The sequence below is a fragment of the Mytilus edulis genome, chromosome 7 (assembly GCF_963676685.1).
Source record: "Mytilus edulis chromosome 7, xbMytEdul2.2, whole genome shotgun sequence".
NCBI classification, from domain to species: domain Eukaryota; kingdom Metazoa; phylum Mollusca; class Bivalvia; order Mytilida; family Mytilidae; genus Mytilus; species Mytilus edulis.
This window is the reverse complement of record NC_092350.1, coordinates 5,327,460-5,353,465: the sequence shown is the minus strand read 5'-3', so window position 1 is coordinate 5,353,465 and position 26,006 is coordinate 5,327,460. Positions and strand designations below refer to the sequence as shown.

At 32.2% G+C, this 26,006-nt stretch overlaps 1 protein-coding gene across 1 annotated transcript; it reads left to right on the top strand.

The window, feature by feature from the left end:
• Positions 1 to 742: 742 nt before the first annotated feature.
• LOC139529786 (neuroglian-like) lies at positions 743 to 24,297 on the top strand. The gene is made up of 14 exons (XM_071325679.1): positions 743 to 1,054; positions 1,849 to 2,127; positions 3,270 to 3,560; positions 4,089 to 4,367; positions 5,923 to 6,025; positions 9,226 to 9,278; positions 10,383 to 10,474; positions 11,224 to 11,331; positions 11,888 to 11,942; positions 13,092 to 13,132; positions 14,994 to 15,239; positions 19,986 to 20,125; positions 21,792 to 21,933; positions 22,296 to 24,297. Exons 1-14 carry the CDS (start codon positions 766 to 768, stop codon positions 22,380 to 22,382), a joined length of 2,205 nt encoding a protein of 734 aa, XP_071181780.1. The 5' UTR covers positions 743 to 765; the 3' UTR covers positions 22,383 to 24,297.
• The last annotated feature ends 1,709 nt before the right edge of the window (positions 24,298 to 26,006 follow it).

Genomic DNA, 26,006 nt, shown 5'->3' with positions numbered 1-26,006 from the left:
GTTTACAATTTTTACCGGATTATGTCACAGTTTTTTTGATAATAGTTTTGTTCAAAATTACATTGTTAGCACTCTTAAATGTACAATTCTTGCCATACATTTATGGAACTTGCATCATAGGTTTATATTAGCAATGCCTTGGACGAATTCATCCGTGTTATCCGTTAACTTGAACTCGTTTACTAGACGCCTTTTTCGATACTGGGCACCATACTACTGTGTCTATGGTGATACTATTTTAAGGTTAGATAGTATGTAATTTGTTTGAGGTCGTAACTACCAGGTTTCTTATCTTTAGTAAGTCCGTTCTATTATTTGTTAAATGGAATGAATCAAATTTTACAAACGCTTGATCTAGTTCAACTTTCCTATCAGAATCTAAACAACTATGTCAACCAACCATTTTTCTTATAATGTCCTGTATCGAGTCAGGAATATGGCAGTTGTTATCAAATAGTTCGTTTCTATGTGTAAATTAAAATCACAAAAAATGCTGAACTCCGAGGATATTTCAAATCGGAAAGTCCATTATCAAAAACAGAACCAAATGAAAAAACACATCAAACGAATGGACAACAACTGTCATATTCCTGACTTGGTACAGGCATTTTCAAATGTGTGATAGCGTATGTTTTTGTTAATTCTGTTTTCCTCATATAATTGAAGTGTTATAATCGGGTTAAGTTTGTATCCCGGATTTGTTTTTGAAAAGAGAGGTGTCTGTAAAGCATGCACATCATAAGGCGTACATATAATCATGTTCTAATGGGTTTTACAGGTTTGCCAAATGTATCAGTTCCTTCTAAAGTCTTTTATTCCAAAAGGATGAGTGAATTAATAGTTCCATGTTCAGTAAATGATTTAAATCCTGTTCTATGGCGGAAACTGACTGAGACAGGTTTCGTAGTATTGAGTAACCATACGTTCTCTACAATCGCCGTCGGGACAAGTCTGATGATCTTATCTGTTGCCGAGTCGGAAGATGGCGAGTACCAATGTTGTAGTAGCAACAACTACGGAACAGCATGCGACAATTTTACAATTGCATCAGGATGTATGTATTAGCTATCATATTTTCTATAACTAATGACGATGAATGAAATTTAAAGATATTTAGAACGTACATAACGCGTAAGTATAATCATTTATAAGCAGAAAAACCGGTTGAAACCTACAAAGACATGAAACAATGAAAAAAGTGTAGATTTTTCTATTTTCAGCTATGATACAAAATTATGTTTTGATGTGTTAAAATAAAAACTATTTTGATTTAGTTTCAAAAAGATTTTACTCATCAGATCGATGCGATGGCGGAGTATTTCCGAATCCCTCATTATTTTAAACAGAAAGGACACTTCCCTTCGTAAATTTTACGGACGCCATCACGAGTTGATTGACCGTTATGGCATAACCGTTACACAAATGATATCGGATATGTTCCTTACGTCGTAACTACAATTCCCTTCCCTTTCATGACTGTGACCTACCGAATAAGACTATTTACCGGATTTGTTATCACAAAAGCAACACGATGGGTGCCACATGTGGAACAGGATCTGATTACCCTTCCGAAGCACCTGAGATCACCCCTAGTTTTTGGTGGGGTTCATGTGGCTTATTATTCTTTAGTTTTCTATGTTGTGTCATGTGTACTATTGTTTGTCTGTTTGTCTGTTTCATTTTTTGGCCATGGCGTTGTCAGTGTATTTTTATGAGTTTGACTGTCCCTTTGGTATCTTTCGCCCCTCTTTTAGAACGGACATGATAGTACTTTTTACTTTGAGCTAGTTAAAAGCAAACAACATCTTTGTTTTTCTAATCGAAATTTAAAAATTCATTTTGTTATAGATGTTCCAACAATTCAAGGAAGGAAAGAGATAACTGCAAAGATAAATGAAAAGACAATTCTAGAAGTAGAATTTGCCTCTAAGCCTGTTCCATACATTCTGAGTGCGTATTGGCAAAAAGATTCTCAAAATATAAGTGGTGAAAGATTTACTATTGTGAGCGTCAGTGATCCAAAGTTAACAATCAACAATGTAGTTTCCGACGACGATGGTATCTATACATGTATAGTCTTTAATGGAGTTGGAACAGCCTCTGTTGATATAAGTCTTTTTACATGGAGTAAGTTAATCTATTCAACTACTAAGAATATCCTTTATAAAACAATGTAACTTTCATCGATGAAAATGTAATCGTAGAATGTGACTTCATTATGATCCTATCCTTAATTCCTTTCACACCGAACTCTAATTGTTACAATGTAAAATCTTTCCATTAACTGTGAATAGTTATAAAAGGTACCAGGATTATAATTTAGTACGCCAGACGCGCGTTTCGTCTACATAAGACTCATCAGTGATGCTCAAATCAAAATATGTATTTACTATTTATTTATTATAAAGCCATACAAGTACAAAGTTGAAGGGCATTGAGGATCCAAAATTCACAAAAGTTGTGCCAAATACGGCTAAGGTAATATATGCCTAGGATAAGAAAATCCTTAGTTTTTTGAAAATTCAAAGTTTTGTAAACAGGAAATTTATAAAAATGACCACATTAATGATATTCGTGTCGACACAGAAATGTTGACTACTGGGCTGGTGATACCCCTTTTTGAGATATTTTTCTCTATTTCAAAAAGAACTTGTCCTAGTAGTCATTACATAAAAGTATGTTCATTCGTTTAACATTTGTGTTTCAAATGTATATACCAATTAGGTCTATAGTGGTACAGGCAGATTGTAGCGCATCGCAAAATTTGTTAATAAACAACTTTCATTAGCAAGATAATTTTTCCTGAAATAGTTCACAGGATTGTGCTTCTTGATTATACTGATTTGCTTATTACGAATTAGATATAAACTATCTTGGGTCAATAACTTATTATATCAAATGCGACACAATTTTGATTACATTGTACTCGAATTGAGTATGATAGAACTTTAGAAACACTTGTTTGTTAATGTTTTTCTTTGCATACTTCAGACTTTGCTGTCATAAATATTTCAAGCAGGAATATTGCATTGAGTTTCAGAAATCAACCAATCAACATACTGAAAGTTTTATTATCTAAGTACTGATCAAAATCTTTTGGCCGACAGCCATGGTCTTTATTAGAGGCCACATTTTAAAAGCAAAGAAAATGCCTATCGATATGATATTTGGTTTTAAAGCAATGCAAAATAATTTTCACAGAGTATTCTTACGGAATGTAAAATCATATTCATTTGTATCGACACTAAGCTATGCTTTTTATATTTAAGGCGAACCATCTGTTTCTCTTGTTTGGATTGATGATATAACAAACATCACAGTTATAGGTACAGCGACATCTAAACCAGAAGTTACACATATTTCATGGAAAAGAAGGGTGCAAAGTACAACAAAACCTACAGACTTTTCTATCACTACTAAATACAGAATATCTGGAACTTTTTCTAGTCCAGTTTTGACCATTTTTGACATGCAAAATGATGTCAGAGGAACATACATAATATGTACTGCCAGTAATAATTTTTCTACAAGTTATGCTGAGATATACATACCGGTTAGAGGTATTTGGCATTATTTTTAAGTTAGCGTTACCAGTTCTTGAATGTTTTTGTGCTGAAAGATTATTGCCGACAATGCAATAGTAAAATGAAATAGCAACACAAGTAGACATATTAAAGGGCTCTCTCTTTGTCAATTGTTTTTTAATCTATTTAATTATTATGAGTTTACTATATTTGTGTTTCGTACAGTGGTTATACTGAGCTATGTCACTTAAAAAAACAATCCGTGAAATATACGTAATTTAAAAATCTGTATGATGGACGTTAGGGTTAAATACAGACATTATACGGCATTGGAAAATGTCCGTAGATAATTTACCTGAGTATGACGTCAATTTTCACTGAACTTGTACATTTCTATTTAAAGGCCAACTGAGGCCCACTTCAAGGTGCAGTATTTTATCGCTGCATGCAAGACCTATTGGTTGCCTTCGACTGTCATCTGCTCTTTTGTCAGGTTGTTTCCTTTTAGACAATTTCCTCGTTTCAGTTCCCAATTTTATTCTTAATTTTCCTATTTTGATACAGATATTCCTTTTGTTTCTGCTGCAAAAACCACGTATCATATGACAATCGGCAGTTCCAACTATCTGCGATGTAATTTTGATTCGTATCCTAAAGCTACACGTCTGTATTGGCTGAAATATCCAAGTGACAATAAAGAAACACTTGTTTATAATACTTCGATAACAGAACTTGCATTTCTAGTGCAACATGCTACGGGAGAGGATGCTGGAAATTATTCATGTTGTGCTGCAAATTCTCTCGGATATGCATGCAGCAGTTACATAGCACTGTTTATTAGAGGTTAGCATATATTTGCAATTCCAATATCATCACGTGAATGTTTCAGACTAGTATCATTCTTTTTGGTGTCATATTACATCTATAATGATTTGTTTGCGTCATATTTATCACATGTACCAGGCTTATTATTTAACTACAACCTCCTTCCCTTTCACGAAGGTGACCTTCCGAATTAGACTATTTACCGGATTTGTTATAACATGAGCAACACGACGGGTGCCACATTGTGGAGTAGGATCTGCTTACCTTTCCAGTTTTTGTAGGGGTTCGTGTTGGTCATATTTAAGTTTTCTATGTAATGTCATGTGTACTATTGTTTGTCTGTTTGTCTTTTTCATTTTTAGCCATAGTGTTGTCAATGTATTTTCTATGAGTTTTACTGTCCCTTTGGTATCTGTCGTCCCTCTTTTGATATAACAGACGCGCGTTTCGTCTACATTCCACTCATCGGTGACGTTCAGATCAAAATAGTAATAAAGCCAAACAAGTACAAAGTTGAATTGCATTGAGGGCCCAAATTCAGTTTCAAAAAGGTTGTGCCGAACACGGCTAAGGTAGTGTATGTCTTGGATAAGAAAATTCTTACTATTTCGAACAATTCAAAATTAATACAATGAACCTTTTGTGTCATATAACACCTATAATGAACCTTTTTATGCCATATTACACCTTTAATGAACCTTTTGTGTTACATTACTCCTATAATGGACATATTGTGGCAGACAAATCATGATAGCGTCAATACAACTGTCGAAGAGTGGTGAAAGATACCCGAAAGACAGTCAAATTCATAGATCGAAAATAAACTGTTACGCCATGGCAAAAAATGAAAAGACAAACAGACAATTAATAGTATACAAGACACAACATTGAAAATTAAAGACTAAGCATCCAACTAAAAACTGAAAGTAATCCCAAGTGCTTCGTAAGTATCAGCAGATCCTGCTCCACATGTGGCACCCGAAAGGGAGAATTAAATGACAACTCGGAACATATAGTTCAAAAGCTTCCTTATAAGTAGCAATATTCTATTAAAGAACCTAGATAGATATATTTGCCCTATATACAGATACTATCTCAATGTTGAATAGGAAGTTGAAAAAAGAAAGAAATTGAACATATCTTTGGAGTTGCAGTATTTAGTTATTCATGATCAATTTCTATATGTAGTCAATATGTGATGCAAATCTTAATTTTTTATTTCAAGTTCTACATATTAACCAGAATTTGAATGTTTTGAGAGATGATATTATCCTTACAGTAGAATATGAAATCAGAGGATAATGTAAAATGTATCTTTTAATTCTTCCTACAAAATACACATGTCTTTTATTTTACTAAAAAATGATTTTTTTTTGTGTGTGTTTATATTAAATTTTTTGGCAAGCGCACTTAATACAAATCCAAGTAATTTGGTTTTCCCATATTTATTTTGATGTATTCGGGTGAATCTGATGGATAATACTATAATGAGTAATATTGTCAACTTTAATACAGAGCAAATAAATAGCATATTATGATTTTTACAATTATTACGAATTATTATTTTCTTTAGAAGAACCAAAGACACCAAAGATTGATACAATACTTATAATTTTTGGAATAGTAATTGGGATTCTATTGGTTATAGCAATAATAGTTGTTGTTCTTACAAAAAGGTAAGCTTCGTAAAAATATCAACAGTTTCGATCAATAAATAGCAGGCAAATCGGAATAATTAGTGTTTCACTCGGGTTGAGTTTTTTTTACCAGGATTTGTAGTAGCCTATCAGCAAGAATACAAATAGAATAGATAACAATTTACTGGACGAATTGTAGCCTTGGATAAAAAGGTTACAATCGGATGTCGTGAAGGGCACAAAACACCGATTGTATTAGTCGTGATGTTTCCATTGGAACCAACTGTGCTACTCCTATTTTTTTTAAAAAGATATATCCTTTTGTCATTTGAATTAAATTTACTGATCCTCTTTATTGATGTAATTAAAACGACACATGTACAGTCATCTGATTCCTTGTTGTACTAAAAAAAAGTGAGACAAGTTTGTTAATATTAGGCTCTGTACTGTTCAACCTTCAGAATGACAATGACAACTTGCAATATTTGTTTATTTCCAAATGTAACCGTCAATACTGTAAACCATTGAGTAACAATTCGTGCAGTCATGACGATTTGAATTATACTGTTTCCAATATTATGATCAGTATTGAGTCTGCTCTTTGTGGATTGATCTACGTCGGCGAAACTCGACAAAGACTCAATTTAAGGATAATTAAACATTAGTCTTATGGTGATGATCATAATAACAACACATGTCTCTAAAACTTTTTATAACCCTGACCACTATATTTGTTTCAATGACGGTCCAGTTTATAGAGAAACAGATTTTTTCAACAAAAGACCTCATATTGAGCTACCCATATTGTTTTAAAAAAATAACACTTTTTGACTAGAGAGTTAAGAACAGCAATCTCCTAAGGATGCAATGAAAACAAGTGATCGTGTAGGTATTTTGTCTAGTCTTGGGTGAAGTATTGTCAATCAGTTTATAGACGTCACGGTCAATATTCATGAACATTGCTAACCATTTACTATACTAACCTTTATCCGTAATTTGTACATTTTTCCTTTGATGTGTACTCGCTGATAATGCCAGTATCAGTGAACTGGCCATGATATAAAAATTATTGGGTTAGTACGCAAATGACATGCGCGAATGCAACTCGTAAGGATCTACTTTCCCCTTTCATTCACAAAATTGCGCGTGAATTTTTCGCAGAAACGCACGAGATTTTTGGTGAATGAAACACTTGACATCGTTTGAAACTTTCACAAAGTTAGTTTAGCCTTTTTGAACGAAAAATGCATGAAAGAGCCGATGGACTTTTAAAAAATGCGTTATCTATTATAATTGATATATGAAGTACAACTAACATAACTTCCATGATGTTCCAATTCGAGTTTTTATTCATACAATACCAATACATAGCCTGGTGCTGTTCCAAGTTAAGTAGTTTTCTTTTTCTGTTTCTTGAGAAGTCTTTGTTTTACCTGTTCAGTCACTATTAAGTGTTAGAATTCATATTTAAACGCAACACATAAATAGTGACTAAAAAGGTACCGCTACATCGCATGAAAGAAGCTAGAAAAAAAAATTTACGCATTTTCGACATTTTTGTTGGACCATCATATACAATTTTAATAGATGTGGTTTCATTGTCAATTTAAAGACAGATATTCATAGAACAAGGAACAAAATTGTGAACTTATTCATATGCGGATCTAGGATAAATTTTAAAAGGGGGGGTAACCGGGGGCACCAAACTTCATGTATAAAGGTCTGCTTTGACCAGAATTGTAGCCTTTACATGCTTTATAAGGGGTGACTCTGTGACCCGCTTCGCCTACCCCATAAATGCGCTTCTGAAATTAAAGGTAACCACATGGCCTTTCAATTTTAACTCCAAGTTTCATAATTTTGGTCCGTGTTGAAAATAGATGAACAAGACTTTGACAAAAGCAAGAATTATCAGCTTAAAGTTTAGTGACGTCTATAAAAATGTTTGAAATAATTATGAAGTAGACAAGAAATGAGCTTGTTCAGATAATTTACAAATTACAGTCAGCTTACAATGCCTCCTGAAATGTCTCCTCATGATAGGCAAAATAATATTATGACGAAAAAAATATAATAGCCTTTCAAGACGTCATAATTAATTGGACTACTCCTCACAGTGCTTTCTTAAAATTATTTGAAATCAATGTGATCGTTTCCTAGCTGCGAACACGTAGCTTAAGGTCCTTTTGATTATTTTTTTATATTTGCGGACATGGCAAAAACAAAATCAAAGGACAATAGAGCTACGTTTTTGCAGCTAATCGTTTCCATGATGAACCCTGAGCAAATAATGACAATTTAATTCGGAACCTCGCGATTTCGTGTTTTTAAACCCGGTATTTCGGGACAATGAACCCTCCTATCCCCCTCTATGTTGATGCTTTGTGAAAAATAAAGAAATTTTACTTACCGGTATGCTACCATTATATTTGCTATTGTTCGAGTCATGTCCAAACAGAATATTAATGAAACACATGCAATAATTCCTTTTCAATACTTTGTGCAAGAGAACTCCATGTTTACTGCACTGTGACAAAATTTCAAATTACGTAATGTAGCCTGTGACGTCAAGTGTGATTCGCCGTGATTCGACGCGAAAAAGAAGTTCGTTTGTTATTTTCTCTATTATTGTAGTGATTTTTTTTTCAAATTATCGATAAACAGAATAAAGGACTTTTTGTTTTTGATACTGACTTTATCACAGACAATATCAGGTGAGCCCGAACACGAAATCCCGAGGTCCCGAAATTCGAAAAAAAGAATTCCCTCATCCCGAAAGGATCATTCCCGAAATCCCGAGCTTAAAAAAACCCGATCCCGGAGTCACGATAAAAGTCCTTTCCCCCTTTTTAAACTACAAGATAATGGCTTACATTTGAACGTATTTTATGGAAGGCTTCTTTCTCAATAAGGAAGAAAAGAAGAAGCTTATCTTAAAGAGGGAGGGTAGGAGGGATCCTGATCCGGAAATCCCGGGCTTAAAAACACGAAATCCGAAAAAAAGAATTCCCGGATCCCGAAAGGATCATTCCCGAAATCCCGAGCTTAAAAAGACCCGATCCCGGAGTCCCGATAAAAGTCCTATCCCCCCTCCTTAAACTACAAGATAAGAGGTAATTTGTGTCAAGCTTCATAATATATGAAATGACGAAAAGGTGAAGCTGCGATACCTATTAAGATTACTTTTATGAGTGTTGCATTTTCGTAATATTACGTATGTCCTGTCTTTATATTTGCAGGAGACAGGAACATACTAGTCAATCTCATTATGAGGAACGGGACATGAGCACAGGTTATCTCTGTATACTATGTCATAACACATGCCGTAATACTATGTAACCATATTCAAATTTTCATAAGATAATGATAAATGATAATCAGTAAATTCCTAATGATTGAAAACATAACTTAAAAACAATAGAATAAGATACAACTGCATTGGAAATTGGAATAAGTGACCCAGATTCCCTTCAAATAATTTTAAAATGTAGTACACGCCTGAAGAACTGACAAATTGCAGGTAATATGCTTTCTAAGAGTAAATGTATCGAAATATGTCTTATCTCGAATTTGGATTATTTGAGCATGATTGAATACGATAAGTATCCACAAGAGACCAATGGAAGAGGATGTATACATCATTAAAAAATATTGTTTAATACATAGCTCTTCAGTTGTTTCGGTGTTATATATCCTTTGCTTTTAAAATTTGGCTTTTGGCGTTCCTGATGAAGATAAATAGGATGCATTAAATTTACTACTACTATTAGATTCATTCCATTAAATAGAACTTCTTTCATAACAATTTAAAACTTTGTCATAAGTTGAAATCACTAACTTAATTGTGAAAAGGGACTCCAGAGTATCTTAATTAATAGATCAAACAGTTTATATCGATTCGTGTGTCTTTTTATAAGCATTATTAACCTAAAAAAGAATGATAATAAATGACGGGATAAATATGAACTAATATATGAAATCAAAAATGGTATTACTTGTGTGATTATATAAAAGACTACAAAATAAATGAGAAGATGTGGTATGATTGCAATGAGATTACTCTCAATCTAAGTTATAAGGTATAAAAAAACAATAAGGGGGCCAAAAATGACTAGTGTTGAAATAATTCAAACAGGAAAACAAGTGGCATAACATACTAAGGCAGCAGATTAAATTGTTTAAACAGGCGCCCACCTTCACTGTTTGCTAGGTATTCAGAGGAAGAAATTCGATTGTCTTTATTCTGAACAGTATTCATTGTTAGGATTAAATGCATATTTCATCTACACTTATATGTGACGGTCACAAACTACTTATGGCATATATAAATTCCTGATAATTTATATTATCGTTATCATTTTTCTTGCTAAATCGTGTTGTTTTCTTTGTTCTTAAGACGAAAATCATAGATACGGAAATACACGTGATCGTAGTGTATACTACAATTCTCAAGAAGAAGTCAAAGTAGATGCCATTAATACTGGATATGTAAGTGAACTTTACTCATTCGAGTTTAAACAATTGCACTCCAACTTCACATAAATATCGTAAGGCTTACTCAGCATGCTCAGTTTATTGCAGGTTTTTGTTAAGAGGAGTAAATGCAGTTCGATTGTTTAAGAAAAAGTTGACAGAACAATTGATATTGCACTGTAAAAATGATTCTCTTCCGTTGTATATATATTAAAGACAACAATCTGAATCTATTTCAATACATATGTCTGAATTTTGTGTCACACAGTTATTTGACATTGACAGAAATAACAGTAAATATTGGTCTAAATGATGAGCTTGACTCCTAAACTCTACTGACATAAAGGATTGGGTGACCTTTCTAAAACTGGCTTTCAAATTTACGTAACCTTTTCTCTAAAATAGACTTCAAACAACGTAGAACACTCTGCATTGACTATTTAGAGTTTACCTTGTTTAACAATACATTGTCAGACGAATCCATCAAACTTAAATCTTCATTATCCATTTCATCCTAAAAGAGCCCTTTGAAATGCAGGAGAGGAGGGTTACCTTTTTTTAAATTCATATTGCTCAAATTAAATGATAAAATGGCGTACCGAAACCTTTGTACAAACCCATTAAACATCGAAAAAGAAATCTGGAAGAAACTTGAATATCTCTAGAGCCACTGGCAATTTCGATGATAACCAACACTAAATTTAAAAATTTGTCAATTAAATATTAACATATAGCAGATGTTTAATGATTATCAAATTTTAAAGGACTATTGTTGGACAGAAGGAATGCTGGAAAGATATGATGTCTCTGAACTGAAAAACAATTTACAGAATAAGAACTTTTTCCAACCAAGATTGACTGCTGAATTTCGGGTGAATATATTTGAATTTTTGTTTTATAAAAGTATATGTTAATTGATTATGGTTTCAATTTACAAAACTAGATTAAAGCAAACTGTGTGCATACATACATTTCACAAGATTTATATCATAACTTTCGAATTAATGTCGAGTAGGGGACAAAACATTTATTGATAATATTGTTGTGGATTTGTTTATTCTACATGCAATTGTCTAGAGATGTAGGAGAAGGTTGATATCACACAAAAGATGTTAAACAGTACGAATATTTTCGCCTGTCGCAAGTCGGGAAATTCCTGCCTATGTTAATCTTTGTTCTTTTCAATGTTATTTCATTTGTATGTTTCGGAGTTTACTCGGACGTCCATTTTCACTGAACTGCAACACATTTTCGTTAAGAGGACACAAGAAGCACATCCCTGGGTGTAGAATTTTATAGCTGTGTTGAAGACTCATTGGCTTTTTTGTCGGGGTATTGTTTCTTTGACACATTCCCAATTTCCGTTCTAAAATGTATTGTAAAATACACAGTGCTCCTGCAGTTAAAAGATTTTAATTTTTATTATAGATACTGGCTTCACCTATTCAGGAATACGACTATATAGAAAGCGATATCCAAAGAGGTAAATAAGATCTTACATAATACTGAAATACATACAAGGCAATTTCAAAAAGGGGAGCTCTATGAATATATCAAACGTTATCAATCAATGGGTAAAAACGACAGCCATATTATTGACTTGGTACAAACATTTACCGAAGAAAAATGGCGTGTTGAACCTGGTTTTGTAGCTTTCTTAATCTCCCACTTGTATGATAGTTGTTAATAGTTCCATTGTATTGAAGAAATATTTAAACATTATTTGTGTGTCATTTGGTGTCTTGTGTAGAGTTATATATAATAGGTTAATGTGACTATGATAGATATCCAGCCACCAAAACTGGGCTAAAAAAACATAATAAACATACAACACAACTTATTTAAAACATACTATTAATCTAACAAAGAGGTATGTTTTGTATCAAACCTACCAACATAACGTAAATCTTCCTTTTAAAGTGGTAAAAATAATTCACTTAACTATTGTTATGAAACATCAAGGTAAAATTGATTGCAAAAGAAACTTCAGGCCTTGAAGTTATCAAACTTTTAAGTCAGTTTTTTGTACTCATACTCCAAAATCCACCAATCGAAATGTTTGATTTCATGTTTCGAGCATGATTTTGTGATCCGATCACTTATCAAATGTTTATGACTTCAAGGCCACGAGTCTATGTATTTACAAACAAAGAAAATGCGATAGTAAAATGGTTTTCCAGTCCACCCTTTATTAAAGTTTTAACTGCAGATTGAAAGAATAAATCCAATTTCATCTTTCATAAAGAAAAAAAGAACCATACTGAATTTTTCGTCTGACATGGCACGGAGACATGCAAAGTATTGCCGAGTTGAACATTTTTTTTGAGTGCTCAATCCTTAATTTGATATCAACAGTGGTGTAACAGTAGAACATTAGAAAATATTTATATAAATCGTTTGGAAATAAGTGCGAACTGAACCTTGGTCGCAATTCCAAACACTTTAAAATATTTAAAAAATCCGTAACTCTATGGTTCGCAAATATTCAAAAAATATCATAAAAACCTACGAGCTATGGTTTTGCAGCTACACGATTCCCACCATAAAACGATGGTGACATCACAAATTATTTTGTTAAGTAATCTCATTTCATGACTGTATATTTTATAAACATCGATTTGATATTTTACAGGTTTTGGAAGACCAGATGATAATAGAATCATAACCATTCAGGTATCACGTTCAGATTATTTCATTGTTCCATTTATGTTTTATATACCATTGCTATGGAACACATCAGTACTAGTATTAAAATGTAATGAACTCATCCATTATATGAACCATCAAACAATTAACAAACTCAACATTGTATGTCATTTAATTTTCTACTTTACATAGAAAATCAAACATCAACTGTAGGAAGTTCCGGCAGAACAATTTTCATTATCGAATGAAGTCATGTTATCTCCCTCGTGCAAAGCTCTGATTCCTTTCACGGTTTTGGCTATACTTTTTGGACCAATTGAATTATAGCTCTTCATCTTTTATATAAGCTTTGGATTTCAAATATTTTGGCCACGAGCATCACTGAGGAGACATGAATTGTCGAAATACGTATCTTGTGCATCTAGAACTTTACGACAAAAGAGATGATTTCAGCTTTCCAATTGTGAACTTTTCATTTCTAAGTAGCTTCATTCCAGCAGCACCTGCATACGGGGTATATATCTCCCAATTGATACGATATTCCCGTGCTTGCATTTCCTATCATGATTTTTTTAAATAGAGGATTGCTGCTCACAAGGAAGCTATTAAACCAAGAGTTCCAAATGGTGAAGTTGAAATCATCCCTTCGTAAATTTTACGGACGCCATCACGAGTTAGTTGACCGTTATGGAATAACCGTTTCACAAATGATATCGGATATGTTCCTTACGTCATTACTACAATCCTCTTCTCTTTCATGAATGTGACCTACCGAATAAGACTATTTACTGGATTTGTTACCACATAAGCAACACGACGGGTGCCACATGTGGAGCAGGATCTGCTTACCCTTCCGGAGCACCTGATATCACCCCTAGTTTTTGGTGGGGTTCATGTTGTTTATTCTTTAGTTTTCTATGTTGTGTCATGTGTATTATTGTTTGTCTGTTTGTCTTTTTCATTTTTAGCCATGGCGTTGTCAGTTTATTTTAGATTTATGAGTTTGACTGTCCCTTTGGTATCTTTCGCCCCTCTTTTGAAGAGACATGAATTGTCGAAATGCGCATCTGGTGCAGGAAAATTGGTACCGTTAATCTTATTACTACTACTGGGTCGATGCCTCTGCTGGTAGACTGTTAGTCCCCGAGGGTATCATTAGCCCAGTAGCCAGTACTTCGGCATGCAAATACGGATTTTTTTGTGTTATCAAAATTTGCTGTTACAAAGTGATAGAAATTATTTTAAATTAAGGAATGTATCTCCCTCGTGCAAAGCTCTGATTCCTCTCACGGATTGGGCTATACTTTTTGGACCTTTTGAATTATAGCTCTTCATCTTTTATATAAGCTTTCGAATTCAAATATTTTGGCCACGAGCATCACTGAAGAGACATGATTTGTCCAAATACGCATCTGGTGCAGGAAAATTGGTACCTTTAATGTTATTATAATTGAAGAAAAATGAAAATCGGTAAACGTTTAATTGCTTTACAGCATGTTAGCAGCTTTCGGCAAAACACCACTTGCGATCTGTTCGTCAAAATTTGATACAAAACTTTTCAATTACAAAAGCAACATCATTGTTATACTTCCATTTAAGTACAATTTAAATTGTAAACTATCATTCTTTTCTTCGAATGTTTGCTGATATATGTAAAATATGGAAACACTGGAATACGTATCCAATTCATCTCCTTACAATTATAGGAGAAGATAGAAGATGAAAAAAAAAACCATTACAAAACAAAAAACTTAACGTTGAAGCAACTTTGTTGGATATTGAAAAGTTTCACTTACTTAGAAATACAATCAGCGATATGTTTATTACATCATTTGTCACAGATTTGATATCAAATTGTTTCATCAATTATGAAAATATTTATTTTAAGAATGGGGACAATTGTTTGATGATTTCTGACATATCTAACCTCCATAACATTGAAAACTTCTGGAATATAATATATGAAAGACAGATTGAGAATACAATTCTTCTTGCAAAAAAAGGAGAAATGATACCCGAATTGTATCCTACATTAGATGACAGTATAGAAATAGCTGATTTGGTGATAGAAATGGAATCAGCTGAAAAAATAAATCATAATATACAGCTGCTTACATTCAAGTTATACAACAAGGTACATATTAATATAACGTTTATCACAAAATGAAATGAAAGAATGCGTTAATATCTTCCAAGTGTTATGCTATCAACGATGGCTGTTCTGACCTAAGGATTACTTAGATAGAACGGTTTACTATTGGAACTTACAATGATGTCTGTTTTCTTTTATGGTTGACGACGTTGAGAGAGTGCGCATGTGTCGGTATTCCTGGACATCTAGATTAGGGCCAGGTTAAACTGGAAACCAGCACTACAAAAATAGCGCTTTATAAATTGTTTGAGTCCGCACTTCTTTTCTTGATCTATTCTCTTTAAGAACACTCATAACTAACGTGTTTTGAAATTTTATCAAATTATTATTATTCTAAAAACATATATATTTCTTGATATTGATTTATATAAGTTTTAAGTGACACTTTTTTGTACGAATTGGGTAATTTAAAAACATTTCAAAACATGGCAGAAAAACACTTTAGACCTTACCATCATATTTTTAAGTTATCATTGAGTTAGAAAAGGTAGATCCTTTGGTTCTGTTTGTCAAGTAATACGAAAACAAATACCAAAACATTGTTGTTAGAATGATAGAAAGATACAGAGTTAACCCTCCTTAAATTATAATTACTAGTGCATTTTAACCAAATCATTCCTTGAAATACATGGAAAGGAAACAAATATAATACACTATTCAACATTTTGAACTTATATAAGGTAAACCTGAGTGGGTTCTTGTTTGTCATGTTTTCCCCACTACCTAATTCATACCATATTGGCGTTTGATTATTATTATCCTATCAAAGAATGTTGGCTAGATAACAGTTAGGGTCAGATCTATCTTCTAGTCCGAACTGTCAAAATAATCTGTTAAAGAATTGTTCTAAAACGGTGAAATCTTAGAATATTTGTGGGGTGAAACCGTTCAAAACTATTCGACGGTAAAACAGTTCAAAACTATTAAAGGGTGGAACAGTTCAAATATGTTCCTGGGTAGAAAAAACTCTAGTGTAGGACTGTCAAAACATGTTACACGGTAGAATAGGTATTAGAAGAAACCGTTCTCGATTTGTCGGTAGATCTCTCAAAGAAACTGTTCAATAACAGTTAACCTATAACTTCCGGACACGTTTAGGATGTGTTAGGGACAATAAATTGAAATTACATGCGGTACATTTTGAATTAATGCAATATGATTAAAATCATGTGCCAAATAGATATACAATAATACAAGATGAAATTATTTGAAAACACTTACAACTATGTATAAGTATTTGTAAAAAAAACACCAACCATAACTCATATAAAGACATGATATGAAAGTACCAAGAATGTTGCAGAGATATAACAAAAAACAAATTTTCCGATTTTTGAATTTGATTCTTATACTGCAAAATAAGATAGTCTTTACTGACAGCATTTTTTTACATTGTCTGTTTAGGTGCTAAAGTGATCAACTTACCCTAAACAACGTTTTTTTCTTCTATATCATTGAACATCAGTACATTATGCCAAATCGTATTTACGTTTCAAGTACATAGTATGTTTGAATTGATTTTCAAACGTTTCAGAATAAAACAATAAATAACTGATATTATACATTTGATATTTATTGGAGCTTTAACACCTCCTATTCATCTGGTCTTATCGAGGCCTATATTTAAAAATAAACCTGTCAAAATCAAAAAGGAATGATACAAGTTTTTCACTGGTGTTAAACTGATCACCGTAACTGTAGTTACTGTGATCCTAACATGGCGGAGCCCAAAATAGGTAAAATCGTCTTTTATTAATTTGTCTTTGTACACACATTGTTTGAAAGAATTACTCAGCCGCTAGGTTGATATGTACGGTATTGTTTAGGGTGTTCTTAATATCATATGTGACCTTGGTAGCGAAGTAATAGCCATTGAAAATTTACGGAATATCCTCGTAACTCCAAGTATTTTTTTGTTATTATAGTGGTAAATTGATTATTAGATAGTCGTAACATGTACATGATCATAGTAACTTGTCAGTGATGATCGTAGCTTTCTTTATATGCTGATGGGCGACTCTATATAAATCGTGTTTGAATGTTTGATAACTAGGGAATATTTTACTAATTTACTTTTTACTGTGTAGATATTGGCTATATGTTCATCATGAACAAGGGAGGCACAAATTTTCCATGTTCACACAGTAGTAATGGAAACTATAATGTTTAAATTACGGTCGTTTTCAAGATATGCTTTAGGTCACTATATCTTATTTTCCTGAAAATCTCGTTCCATTTTCAAACACTTTTTTTATGTTGTATTGGTTCCTTTGGTGAGGATGGTATGGGAGTCTTTAATGAAAATGATAGAATTTGTTCATACTTTGCCAAAACGTAGTATCTATAGATACATGTTAAAAAATATGATAAAAATGATAGGTTACCGCGCATTTTGTTAAGCTACAGGTTGTGACAAAATGACTCATTTTGTATGGATTATACAGGAAAAAGACACCATTTTCTGATTAGAACTATGATAGAATGATAAAATAAATTACGAAAAGATAGCTGTCAGGCAATGCTTTGAGAATATCAAAAGGGTCAACGTACGTTTTTTGTCCTGCTAAAATACAAAATATTAAAATTCCATGTAGATTCCTTCAGAAAATGCACTGTTTTAGAGTTACTTCCCCTTAAAATGCCAATTAAAAAACATTTAGAAACAACCAAAAATAATCTACACTTGTAAATTTATTAATACTTATAAGTTATATACTTGCCTTTTTAATGAAAATTCACAATTAATATCTGTATTCCTGCATCAAATTTTGCTAACTTGATAGAAAATCTTGATCTCAGGTTCTCTGTTTTTTACAATCAAAGATGGCGAAAAACACCCATACCACCTTAAGGTGTGCGCCAATACTGAGTCTGCGCTAGACATAAAACAACACATATAGCGCATATAACCTACGAAATATAAAGTTACTAAGAGTGTTACATAGAAAATTATGTGTATGATGGCTTGTTTCTATTTTAAATTTTTAAATTCTTTTTTATTTGCTTACATGTTTGTATCCAGGGTAAACTAAACAGTATAGTTGATTTTTATTGGTTAATCAGTAAGGACATTCGGTGTTTTACATAAGATAAATGATTAAAAGCTTTTCACTTCTCGGTAGTAATCAATAGATGTTTAGAATAAAATATTTTCTAGTGCACCTTTATGTACAAGTTTGTATCGAAGTACGCAGTTAATTGAAGTTGTTATTTCTTTACCTGTAATTAGTATATAAAGTAGGTATTTTATTATTGCGGCCGCTTGATCGTATAATGCAGAGGACTGTATAAGACATAATCAACATTTTGGTTTGAATAAAACCGTCGTGGTTTATTTATATTATTAAGGTCTTACGGGTTTATTATACCCCGATGAATAAAACACTGCTACTTGGTTTGAGTAAAACAGATATGTTTTATTTCTCAATGTGATTCTTCGTTACTTTATTTTGTCCTGTTTTATATAAAGTCCCCTTCTAATTCCAAAGAATTGTCTAGTAAGAATTGAATTTTTGTATTTCGGGGTTTTGAATTTAATTGAATTTGAATATAATATTTAATGAGATTACGATAAAGTTAAATAGTTTAGGGTATTTACGGTAGAACTCCGATTGATAATATTTATCTAAATTTTTTTATAAGAAGTTTTACATTATTTTACAATGCAATTTTTTGAAAGCTATGTTTTATGTTTACATGTACGTTGTTGACTTGTGGAATTTCATATTGTTATTGCAATTTACATGTGTTGATATTTTGAGAGACATTATTACATTTTAAAAATTTAATTATCTAGATGCAGAGTTAATATTACGGACTTTACCAAATAAAATACACAGATAATCAAAAAAGCATATTTGATACATAGAAAATACACTACGGTCGAACCGTCTCCTGTTACAATATAATGGAATTTCCAACTATAATTTAGTATAGTTTAAACATAAGGCTGTATAATATATTTTTGATATCGTTGACACATGGTTGTCCCGAATAGTATACAAATATTTGTATGAATGATCATGAAAAATTGAAAACGTATCGTTGTAAATGTATTGTGTTGATGCGACTGTCATACAAGTGAGAGGTTTAGCGCTATAAAACCAGGTTCAATCCACCATTTGCTACATTTGGAAATGCCTTTACCAAGTCAGGAATATTACAGTTGTTGTCCATTCGTTTGATGTGTTTTATCATTTGATTGTGCCATTTGATTAGTGACTTTCCGTTTTGAATTTTCCTCAGAGTTCAGTATTTTTGGGATTTTATTTTTCACCTTATAATGAAAAAATATTTCGATCACGAATGTTGTTTACGCGTTTGTTGTTATCACAAGATTTTTTTAATTAATATTCCGTTAGCCGAGGTTTCTGACACTATGATCAGTTACGATTATCCTTCAAGTTATGTGTCCACAACTTTTTGAGTTACGATGATCTTCTGTAAATTTTAATGGCTATTATTTCGGTATCAAGGTCACAAATTATATTAAGAACACACACATACAACAATACCGTACATATCAATCTAGTGGCTGGGAAAATATTTTCAAACAATGTGTGTAAACGGAGAATTTACCAAAAGACGATTTTACATGTTTTGGGCTCCGCCATGTTGAGATCACCGAAACTGTAGTTACGGTGATCAGTTTACCACCAGTGTATGTGTTCTACTATTAATTTCTAACGTTTCTTTCTAATCATCAATAAATCAATTAAACAATTACAGAACACGAAGTCAGCTATCAAGATTGAAATATTTAAAAGTTATAACTCAAAATATACAGATAAATACCCGGATTTTGATGTACTCAGTTGCCTGGTTGATAAAGTCAGTGACAGAAAGGGAAACGTTCTTCTTCTTGGCAGGTATGTTATTGACGTAGAATTATATTGCCCATTGAATGTTTTACCTACATTCTTTTTTTCATTCAACAACAATATTACGAATGCTGTTTCTTCACTTGTACAGCCGTTTCTGTAGAGATCCTTGTTTAGTAGTACCTCCAGACCAGGGTATCTTAAAGTATATATTTATTCTTTTGTTAGTATATTTATTATTTTTCATAAATACATTAGTTTTGATAAATACAGTATTTTTCTATTATTTTTACTATTATAACTCTGAATATGAACTTTATATTATATAAAAAAAAAAACAGTTTCCTTTCATATATCATCAATTGTTACTATCTGATAGATGATGAGAATAAAATAGAATAACGGGTTATAGTATCTTTTTTCTTTATTTTACTTTAATGATATTTTAATATAATACATCTTATACTTCCATACAAAAATAAGAAGATGTGGTATTATGCCAATAAGAAAACTCTTTAGAAGAGACCAAACGACACAGAAATTAAACGATGTATCACTGTGTCGTTTTCATATTTGTGTAATTAGTATAAATCGTGATTAATTCGCTTTTCATTTTCATATTTTTACAATTAACTTCAGTTAAATTCTGAATGATATGTACGATAAATATATGCAATGAAGTAACTTTGAAAATGTATATTCGATACAAAAAAAATAAAATCAAATAAAATTGAGAATGGAAATGGGGAATGTGTCAAAGAGACAACAACCCGACCAAATAAAAAACAACAGCAGAGGGTCACCAACAGGTCTTCAATGTAGCGAGAAATTCCCACACCCGGAGGAGTCCTTCAGCTGGCCCCTAAACAAATATATACTAGTCCAGTGATAATGAACGCCATACTAATTTCCAAATTGTACACAAGAAACTAAAATTAAAATAATACAAGACTAACAAAGGCCAGAGGCTCCTGACTTGGGACAGGCGCAAAAATGCGGCGGAGTTAAACATGTTTGTGAGTTCTCAACCTTCCCCCTATACCTCTAACCAATGTAGAAAAGTAAACGCATAACAATACGCACATTAAAATTCAGTTCAAGAGAAGTCCGAGTCTGATGTCAGAAGATGTAACCAAAGAAAATAAACAAAATGACAATAATACATAAATAACAACAGACTACTAGCAGTTAACTGACATGCCAGCTCTAGACTTCAATTAAACTGACTGAAAGATTATGATTTCATCATATGAACATCAGGCACAATCCTTCCCGTTAGGGGTTTAGTATCATACCATCATAACATATATGAGAAGAACATAACCCGTGTCATGCCAACAACTGTTTGTTGTAAAGGTACAATCGATCTATATCACAAATGTGACGCGTCTGTTCTAAATGTTTGGATTTGATTCATATAAAAAAATGTGTGTACAAGTTAGACTGAAATAGTAGGTTTCCTCTAGTTGTTGTTTAGAGCGACAATATTCAACAAAAGTTGTGACTTATTAATTTGATTTAATTAATCTAATTGCATTTTCAACTCAAACTAATTTATTGCTTGACGACTGGTTACTATTTACAAATTTAGAAGTACTGTTATATTGTTTTGAATATAACAAAAGATATACTGATTTCAATACCATTGATATCTTACTAATTTAACTTCCCCTGTTTAAATATGCAGTAAACATAATTATTTTCATTTCTTCAGCAAATCCTTTGGATTGAGGATCAGTGGTGTTCTCTACGTTTGTTTAGATGTAGCTAAGGCAATGAAGAAGGAAGGCATTTTCAATCTGTTAGAAAGTGCTATAACTGCCAAACGAAACATCAGCAGTGTCTTTCAGGATTTTGTAAGTTTCGTATGCATATACACATAATGTATGAATGGAATTATATATGTTCCATACTTTAGATTTTTTTATATATCTCGTACGTAGTGCCCCTTTAAGGTTTTCAGAAGTTATAATTTACCTGTCTATTTCAAGATTATACTGAATTGTCTGAAAAGCTACTGAACAATCCTAACCTAACTGTAAGTGAATAGTCTAAACAGTAATGAATGTATATCCGTGAGTACGTATGACAGTTAACCGAAACATTGCACAAGATTGAACACCAAAAATCTATTGTTATGACTTTAAAAATGATTATATGTTCAAAACCAACTGTTATTTCAATCACTGGCTGTATTTTTCTAGTGTTTATATTTTAGGATGAATATGAAATGTGTTACACAGTGACAGAATACTATCTAGAACACTATCTACACCATGTTGATACGTACGACTATATTGACTGAAGATAACTACAAAACATCCCAAAACAACTCTTAAGGTGGAATGGGTGTCTAAATTAAAAAAAAATCACACTTTGCCAAAACGTAGTATTTATTGATATACAGTGTAACCTGCCTAACGGCTTAACCCGACATTTTTTCTGTATGGATGATACAAGAAAAAACATCCTTATGTGAAAAAAGGCTAAAGCAAATGATTGAATTGTAAAAATTAAATACGAAAAGATAGAAAATGCTTTGAGAATATCGAAAGAAAAGGGTCAACAAACGTTTTTTTCTTGCCAACATGAAAAATAGCAAAATTTCATGTAGATTCCTTCAGAAAATACACTATTTCAGACGTACCTCCCCTTTGAATGCCAATTTAAAAACATTCAATATCAAGCAAAAATAACATACATTTGTAAAAATATTAATATTTATAAGTTATAATCCTATAAATTTGTTCTTTTAAACTCAAATTCATATTAGTTGTCTGCATTTCTACATAAATTTTTTCTAACTTGATTGGAAATCTGAATCTTAGGTTCTCTGTATTTTTACAATCTAAGATAGCGAAATACACCCATACCACCTTAAATAATGAAAACATGTAGTTTATTTAGGACAGTATTTATATTCAATATAATGTAATGCATTAGTTTAAGTTTAGTTAATTACCAGTTAGTCAGTTCTTTTTTATAAAATATATGCAAACGTTTATAAAATCATAAATAAATTGTTCTTTTTTAATAATTGATGTTCCTGCTTCTATTTATAATTTTTTCAAACGGATTGTTGTTTGCCTTATATCAGTTCTCCAATGGCAAATATTCAGTTTTCACGTAAAGCTGTCTTGCTTTCCTCTCATTTTGGTTAATGTAGCCCAAAAGTCGATTGCACTACCTAGAACAATAGTATGTTTCCAGTTAATTAAAAATTATGTGTTTTTTTAAATTTTATTAAAAATGCCAACAAATATAGTGCCAAAATAGGCTCATTTTGAGATCTTTAAATGATATTAAGATATAAATCAAGGCTTTATAATTCATTTAATAGATGTTTTGATATAATGTAGCTTGTCCAAACATAGTACAATTGATTACACTTTTTTCTAGGTATGGACTTTGCAATTAATTCAATTGTCCAAAATATACTAGTATGTGCAAAATGGCCGTTTTAATTTCTTTTTGGTCTCTTAGGAAGAGTTGTCTCATTGGCAAGCATACCACATCATCTTGTGATCTTTTATTTTTATGTGAATCCTGTCATTTTGAAAAAATTATGATATTATAATGACATCACAACTGTCGAGCTGTATCATCCTATTTTGCTTTAATGTAATAAGCATAACTTTCAAAGGTGTAAATATGTTTACTATTCTTAAGATTTAGGGACCAAATACTATTAACTAATTGTTAAATTATTTATATAGTTTAAACTTGTTACTATATTTATGATTAGTATTTCTTATTTATTTATCAATTTATCATTAAAAGCATATTTTTATTTAAATGGAAATGTGTATTTATTTTTTTATTTTATGCAATTAGTAGTGAGAGTATTTATGTGTGTTTTCTTTATTTATAGCGAAACAAATGCAGTTACAAGTAAATTCCATTTAACAAACAATAAAACTGTTAAATTCAAGTTATGTGTGCTTATACATCCCGTTATTGTGCAATTCAAACTTGTTGGTTGTTTGTCTTTCGTTTTTGCTTTGTGCTTATCTGTATGCCTTTTGTGTTTTTTGTTACATATATAAAAGTGACTCTGTAATTGTGCATCCCGTCATTGTGTTATTGTACTATGGCAAACTTGTGTATTCTTGTCTATAATTTTTGCTAATATGCTTGATCGATATGCCATTATGTGCTTCTTTGTTACATACTTGCTTGTTTGTTCAGTGATTAAGATTAAAACACAATGTTGACTGCTGTATATTTGACATTTTTACCTATTACGTCTGTTTGTATTGTTTACGCATCATTGTCAATATAATGGAATTTGATGCGACAGTCATACAAGTGATAGGTTTCGCTAGCTATAAAACCAGGTTCAATCAACCATTTTTCTACATTTATTACAGAAAAGGCCTGTACCCAGTCAGGAATATGACAGTTGTTATTAATTCGTTTGATGTGTTTGAGCTTTTGATTTTGCCATTTGATTAGGGACTTCTCGTTTTGAATTTTCCTCGGAGTTAGTATTTTTGTGATTTTACTTGTCACAACAAATGGAAATTTTTAACGACACTGGCTATACAGCACTTGCACGGTCACTAACACATAGCCAAGGGGTGATAGAGTAGATTGTCACCGCGAAAAAACATTTGAACATTTGAAATACTAAATATTAAAAAGAAGATGTGGTATGATTGCAAATGAGACAACTGTCTACAAGAGACCAAAATGACACAGATATTAACAACTATGGGTCACCGCACTTCCTTTAACAATGAGCAAGCCCATAACGCATAGTCAGCTATAAAAGGCCCCGATATGACAATGTAAAACGATTCAAACGAGAAAACTAACGACCTTATTTATATAAAAAAATAAACGAAAAACAAATATGTAACACATAAACAAACGACAGCCACTGAATTACAGGCTCCTGGCTTGGGACAGGCACATACATAAATAATGTGGCGGGGTTAATCATGTTAGCAGGATCCAAACCCTCCCCATAACATGCACCTAAGGCTTTTCTTCCTCAGGAATATATTACCTTAGCTGTGTTTGGCAAACTTTTTAGGAATGTTGGTCCTCAATGCCCTCAACTTCATACTTTATTTGGCCGTGTTTTTGAGTTTTTTGGATTCGAGCGTCACTAATGAGTCTTTTGTAGACGAAACGCGCGTTTGGCGTAAATACAAAATTTAATCCTGATATTTATGATGAGTTTATTTTCAACCAAAGCAAAGCGAATGTTTACAAAGATTATTCTCGTTGTAACATTCTTTTCTATCGTGTTCTGTGCTGTTTGTTATATATATTTTTATACTGAATGTTCCGCCAAAATATGAAGTCATGTATATAAAAATTTCAAATTTCTATATAACGAATATTAAACTAACTAATATTATTATTCTGTTGAAATTACTTTTATGGAAGTCTTCCAGTCTGTTGACTGACGCAATTTTAATGGAATTATAATCTCTTTTTGATTGGATAGTTAGCCATCCAATTAAAAGTTGATGATGCAAATAATCATATAAGTTTCTGATAGGGATGACAGGTTTAGGTATGCTACTCGTTTCTTATTGCAACGGGAACCACATGTTTTGTTAAACATCGTTACGTAGCTCTAGCGTACGTTAGAAGTGTGTAACACGTTACTCTATGAAATGCGAACTAACGTCTACGCTTTTTTACTATAATGTACGCATACTACAACAAAAGGTGAAATAAAACAAAAATACCCAACTCCAAAGAAAAATCAAGACGGAAATTCCTGTGCAAAATGGCAAAATCAAACGCTCAAACACATCAAACGAATGTAAAACAACTGTCATATTTCGGACTTGGTACATGCATTTCTGTAGAAAATGGTGAGTTAGACCTGGTTTAATTGTATAGCTAGCTAAGCTTCTCACTTGTATGACAGTATCATAGAATTCTCTGATAGTGACAACAATGTTTGAGC

Coding starts and splice junctions, on each gene's coding strand:
- LOC139529786 (XM_071325679.1), top strand. CDS start 766: ATGGGTTTTACAGGTTTGCCAAATGTATCAGTTCCTTCTAAAGTCTTT. Junction 9,279..10,382: donor GGAACGGGACATGAGCACAG/GTTATCTCTGTA, acceptor TTTGTTCTTAAG/ACGAAAATCATAGATACGGA. Junction 15,240..19,985: donor CATTCAAGTTATACAACAAG/GTACATATTAAT, acceptor AAACAATTACAG/AACACGAAGTCAGCTATCAA.